This window comes from Triticum dicoccoides, chromosome 2B (assembly GCF_002162155.2).
Source record: "Triticum dicoccoides isolate Atlit2015 ecotype Zavitan chromosome 2B, WEW_v2.0, whole genome shotgun sequence".
NCBI classification, from domain to species: Eukaryota; Viridiplantae; Streptophyta; class Magnoliopsida; order Poales; family Poaceae; genus Triticum; species Triticum dicoccoides.
In genome coordinates, this window is record NC_041383.1 from 476,940,071 (window position 1) to 476,946,080 (window position 6,010).

General features: G+C 51.3%; 1 protein-coding gene across 1 annotated transcript; it reads right to left on the reverse strand.

Moving 5' to 3' along the window:
* Positions 1-1,912: 1,912 nt before the first annotated feature.
* Positions 1,913-4,551, reverse strand: LOC119364332 (pentatricopeptide repeat-containing protein At3g26540). Its single transcript, XM_037629793.1, has one exon. The coding sequence runs from the start codon at positions 4,521-4,523 to the stop codon at positions 2,361-2,363; it is 2,163 nt and encodes a 720-aa protein (XP_037485690.1). The 5' UTR covers positions 4,524-4,551; the 3' UTR covers positions 1,913-2,360.
* Between the last annotated feature and the right edge of the window lie 1,459 nt (positions 4,552-6,010).

A 6,010-nucleotide genomic window follows, 5' to 3' on the forward strand; every position in this document is an offset into this window, starting at 1 on the left:
AGATAGATAGAACTAAGGTGCAACTAAATAGAAACTACGGTGCAACGAGAAACTACGGTGACTCCCAGCCGCCATCATTATCACCATCATCATCCTCGGTGGTGTCGTCCGAGGTGTCGAGCCACATGTCTTCCCAACGCAGATCGTTGGGGGAGAAGATCGACTACTTGCCATGCTCGACGATATCGCACTGCGATAAAGCCACTGCCTTGCGCCGACGCCTGTCGGCACGCTCTGCGCGGCGCCTTGCCATCCTCCTGCCCAGAGCTCGTTCTCGACGATGACGTCTTCCGGGTGGCGACCAAGGCCTGTCCAAGCGCCACGCCGCCGCGTCGTACGCGCGGGCCGCCTTGTGCGCGCTCCGGAACGAGCCGAGGCCGAGCCGGACGTCGCCGAACCGGATCTCGGTGGAGTACCACCCGTTGGGGCGCTCGCGGACGCCGCGGTAGCCCGAAGAACCCCGGCGGCGCGACGGCATGGTGGCGCGGTGGTGGCGGGGAAAGCGGCAAGGTGGCGAGCGGAGGGCGCGTGGCTGTGTGCTGTGTGCGTGGCGAGCGCGGGATTTTATAGGCGCGCACGAAGCGGCGCGCCAAATCTACCGCGCCGCGTGCTGCTTTCTCCCGCGCGCGCGCAAACGCTTCCCGCGCGCGGTAAGTTCCCACCACCGCTGGAGCACGCGAAACCAGCCGGCGCGCGCTAAAACCCAACTTTATCGCGCGGGCGCGCCTTTTGCCGCGCCGGTTGGAGATGCTCTAAGAGCAACTCCAAATGGGACGAACCATTTCGTCCGCCGTCGTCTGTTTACGTCGGTGCGAACAAAAAAGGAGGCCCAACGCGCCGACCCAAACTCAAATCGCGTTCGCGCCGACGCATTTGCGGCCCAAATTTGTGCCCCAAATGCGTCAGCATGGACGCGGAACGGACGCCACACACGCGTTCTCGGTGTCCGTCGAGTCCCCAACTGGCGGTCGTCCAACTTCCCGCGGCCTACCTGGTCAGCTTAATTTATGACCTCAGGCCCACGCGTCAAAGATGACGGTCGACCTCGGGCCCACGCGTACGAGGCGGTCGTGGTGCGGGCCATTGCCCTCTCCACGGCGGGCGACTGCGTCCTGCCGAAGATGGCCCCGCCGCCCTCTTCACGGCGGGCAACTGCGTCCTGCCGCCGTCAAAGTCGAGCCGGAGCCGAAGCGGAGCCGTCCCCCATCGAGCGCTACTTCTGGACGGGAGTAGTGCACAAGTGGGTCAACGCGCCACTGGTTTGGGTGGGGGCGACGCCGGTGCAGGAGGCGGCGTACCTCGAGATGTGGTGCCAGCGACGACTGGCCGAGGAGCACCGCCACGGCGAGAACCTCGAGATGGTCGAGCGCGATCTCGAGGATGAGCAGCGCGAGGCTGAGGAGGAGGCGCACCGGGCCGCGGCGGCACAACCCGCGCCCGACATGAACGCCTTCTGGAACACGACGTTCCCCTAGGCCGGCCCTGCGCCGACGCTCATCGACCTCAGGGACCCCAAGGACGACAATGACGCCTAGGACAGCGCGCCACCTCATAGTTTAGTTTGATTTTTAATTTTCTTTAATGCAAATGTGGACGCGTGGACTCTCACTGGCCTTCCTGGCCGGCTTTAATGTTTAATTACTATTTATTTTATTTTAAATACGCATGTGTTCTTTTTTTTCTCGCGCCGTCAAAATGGGTAGGGCTAGCATTGGGCGCATGCGCCGTCCCAAACGCGGAAGCGGACGTTCGTGTTCGCCTGGCCAACCCAAACAGACAAAAAGCAGACAAAATCGCCGTCCGTTTGGGTCGGCCCGTTGGAATTGCTCTAACTCTTTTTTTTTCTTAATCGGAGTATGTAGACACGTTTTAATGTGTTTGTTCACTCATTTCAGTCCGTATGTAGTGCATATTGAAATATCCAAAACGTCTTATAATTCGAAACAAAGGTGATATTTTACAACTTCCTCGGCATCTTCCTAGCCGATGAGGCCTGCTATATGTTCCCCGAGAGAGGAAGTCTCGGCACCTGGCCACTCAACATAGACAGACTAGAAGACTCAATGTGACTTCCTTGTGAGTGCCAGAATAAATCATGCAAAGTTGGGCTCCAATTCATCCTCAGTCAGCTGAGATGAAAGCTTGAGGTCTTGTTATCATCCTTATAATTACAAGCTCCATGTTCGGCCGAGAGACCCTGTCTTCAGCTCGACCAACTGTAACTAGGGTAGTCCTGTGACTCCTGTCAAGTGTCAAATGGGATCACAAGCACCTGAAAATCCTTTTCAAGTCTGCTCCTTGATTTGGCAATTAAGAATTCCAGCTCAGCCACCTGTGACTGTGAGTCGATGTCATGGCACTCACAGCGGCGACATCAATTCTTCGTCCGGGTTACCAAATAACATGGGCTCTGCACTGCCACCATCACTGCACATGTAGTCCGCAGTAGCCTCGTATCGAACCGGTGTCTGGGGATTGCTATCATTGATGCACTTGGCAGCCCGCTCCCCTAATTTCCTATTTCCATATTCCCTACAGCAGTCGAAGATCCTTAACCACATTGTGGTTGTTGGCTCAAACGGCATGTGATCCACAAAATCCTCGAGCTCAACCATGTGTCCATGTTTGCCCAGCAGCTCAATCATGCACTCATAGTGCTCCATGCGAGGAATGATGGATTCCTCAGTCATCAAAGTGAAATAACTCTTTCCCAACCCAACATGCCCCTCGCTGATACATGAAACTAGTGCACTGAGGAAAGTGACAGAATCGGCCTTAATCCCTTGCGCCCGCATTTCATCAAACAATTCAAGCCCATACTCACCTTTGCCACTGTAAGCACAGCCAAAGATTATCGAATTCCACAGGATGACATCACGAGATGGCCGTGCCTCAAATATCCTGATGGCATAATCAAATAGCCTACACTTGGAGTACATGTCAATCAATGCACTTCGCAGTATATCGTCAATCTCATAGCCATTTCTGATCATGTACGCATGAATCTCCATGCCGTGCTTAAGCAGAAAAATGTTGGCACAGGCTGCCAGTGCCGAACTGAACGTGGACTGGTTAGGAGTTACTTCAGATTGCATTTCACTCAGTGCATGCAGAGCTGCTTCACTCATGGAGTGGCGCTCATAGCCTGAGATAAGTGAATTCCAGGAGTATTTGTCTCTCTCTCCCATCTCGAATTGAAGAAGCAGTTCTGCACTCCTCATGCATCCGCATTTGGAATACATCCTCACAAGAGCGTTCTTTAGGAAAGGGTAACTGAATAAACCACACTTGAAAGCGAATGCATGGACCTCCTCACCTTTCCAAATATCAAGCATCCCAGTACAAGCATTGAGCACCGAACCAAGTGTAACATCATCAAGCTCCTTTGTCTCCTTCCTCATCTGCTGGAACAAATGCAACGCACCAGTCAGATCCAAGGACCTGATATAACCAGTCAACATAGCATTCCAGGACACCAAGTTACGCTCTTCCATCCTGTCGAACACTCGCTTTGCATCAGCAACCCTCCCACAAGAAGCCAGCCCTGACAAAATTGAGGTCGACATTATCATGTCCTTCACTGGTGCCAAGTTGAAGAGCCTTTGGGCTGCATCAATGGCACCGCACTTGGCATACATATCCACGACTGAGCTCCGCACATGGACGTGTTGCTCGTACCCATGACGAAGCACAAAAGTATGCATGCACCGTCCTTCTTCAAGCGCATTGTTATCCCGGCAAGCAAGAAGTGCATGTGAGACGGTATAAACAAGCGGCCTAACTCCTGCCCAGACCATCTGAAAGAACATTTCAGCTGCCATATCCCCCATCCCAGCAAGAAGATACCGGCGGATGATGACATTCCACGAAATGGCATTAGGTTCGGAGATACCATCAAATGCCTGCCTCGCATCTGCAAGTAAGTGACACTTCCCATACACATCAACCAGCGCTGTGCCAAGAATCACATTGGACTGGAAGTCCCGCTTGGAGATATGGCCGTGGAGCTGCTGGGCACCACACGGGTTGAGGCACTCTGAGCAGCAGGCGAGCACGGATGCCATTGTGACATCGTTGGGGCGAACGCCACGGGCGTACATATCGGCAAAGAGGGAAAGCGCCTCCGTGGGTTTCCCGGCGCGGGAGGAAGCGTAGATGATGGCATTCCAAGAACCGCCGTCACGGCGCGGCATTAACTCAAACAACTCCCGCGCGTCCGCGAGGCCGCCGCAAGCAGCAAGAGACTCGATGGCGCGGTTGAATAGGAAGGTGGGGACTGATGAGCGGTTGAATTGGAAGGTGGCGGAGGTGAAGTGGGTCGCGATGCGGCGGGCGGCCGAGAGGGAGCCGTGGTCGGTGGCCAGACGGAGGAGGGAAGCGTAGAGTGAGGAGGGTATCGGGGAGGAGGACCAGGAAGGGGTGAGAGTGTCTAGGGCGGCGAAGAGTCTTCCAGCGGCTATGTGGGCAGAGATTGCGTACACAGCTGCGGCGGAAGTAGAGGCGCCGGCGGCCGCCGCGGCCATGGTGGCGGTCTGGCGGGAGGAGAACGAAAGAGGGTGCTGTGTTTTCTTATTTCCTTTTCATTTTGGGAGACCTATGTAGTATTATTATGTGGGCCAAACTTCGGCCTGATGACTATATTAAGGTAAAACTGTGGCCAAGACTAGAGGATTGAATTTTTTTCTAAAAAGTTTCAGACTTTTTGCTACTCTCCAATCATATAAGCATCGTAGTTTTAAACTAAGATTGAGCTAATCTTAATTCAAAACTGTGACATTCATTTTGGATTAGTGCAGCTCAGTCTGCGCTCAGACAGGTGCGCTCCCGATAAAAAAATTTGGCACGTTTACTCCATAAGAAAACCAGTTCCGAAAAAGACGGTTCTTGGCTTGAAAAAAAAATCGTTTTTAAGAGATCTATATTATTGAAGAAAATGTTCATCAACAATTACAAATGATCAATATTTTAAAAATATTCATGAATTAAAAAAATGTTTAGAAATTTTAAAAATATTTGTGTTATTTAAATATGTTCATAAGTTTTTAGAAAACCAATGTACAATCAATAGACCAAAGACAAAACAAACAGAGAACTGGATGAAAATGAAAACCTGTAAAACAAACTAACCAAATAGCAAATTTAAAACTAATCAAGCATCATTAATGTATTTTAAATCTGGAGTATCTCATTAAAGACCACTTTATATGGAACGTCGGTGTATGCCTCGGCGGCGCATAAAGGTGGGTCTCGAACGAGTAGAGCAAGTGGCAATGGCCGGCAGGCGGAGGCACACAACACGTAGCGGCGCCCGACACAACATGCCTGGGCAGGATCAGCGGTGCCAACAGTGATGTAGCAGGGCGTCGGCGATGCTTGGGCATTGCGCAGCTCAGCCGGCGCAACTGGTGGCGTCAGTCTACAGTTCGAACAACGAGCAGCCAAGTGCACCGCATGAGCTCGGTTTGTGCGGGCATGGTAGCATGTGTCAGTGCTAAATCAGGTGTATCTCGAGGTAGGGGTCCTAAGGTAGGCGTTTTGGAGCGATTGTAACATGGACACATGATTTTACCCAGGTTCTGGCTCGAAGAGATAGTACCCTACGTCCAACTTCTGATTGTATTACGGGGTATAATACAGAGTACAAGTATCCACCACAAGATTGTTCTAATAAATATGAGATGATTTATTGACTAGTATAGCCTGAGTTATATAATGAAGGAAATATGCCCTAGAGGCAATAACAAAGTTGTTATTTTATGTTTCCTTATTCATGATAAAGGTTTATTATTCATGCTAAAATTGTATTGATTAAAAATTAAATACATGTGTGAATACATAAACAAATATCGTGTTCCTAGTAAGCCTTTACTAGACTAGCTCTTTGATCAAAGATGGTTAAGGTTTCCCTAACCATGGACATGAGTTGTCATTTGATAACGGGGTCACATCATTAGAAGAATGATGTGATAGACAAGACCCATCCATTAGCTTAGCGTAATGATCGTCCAGT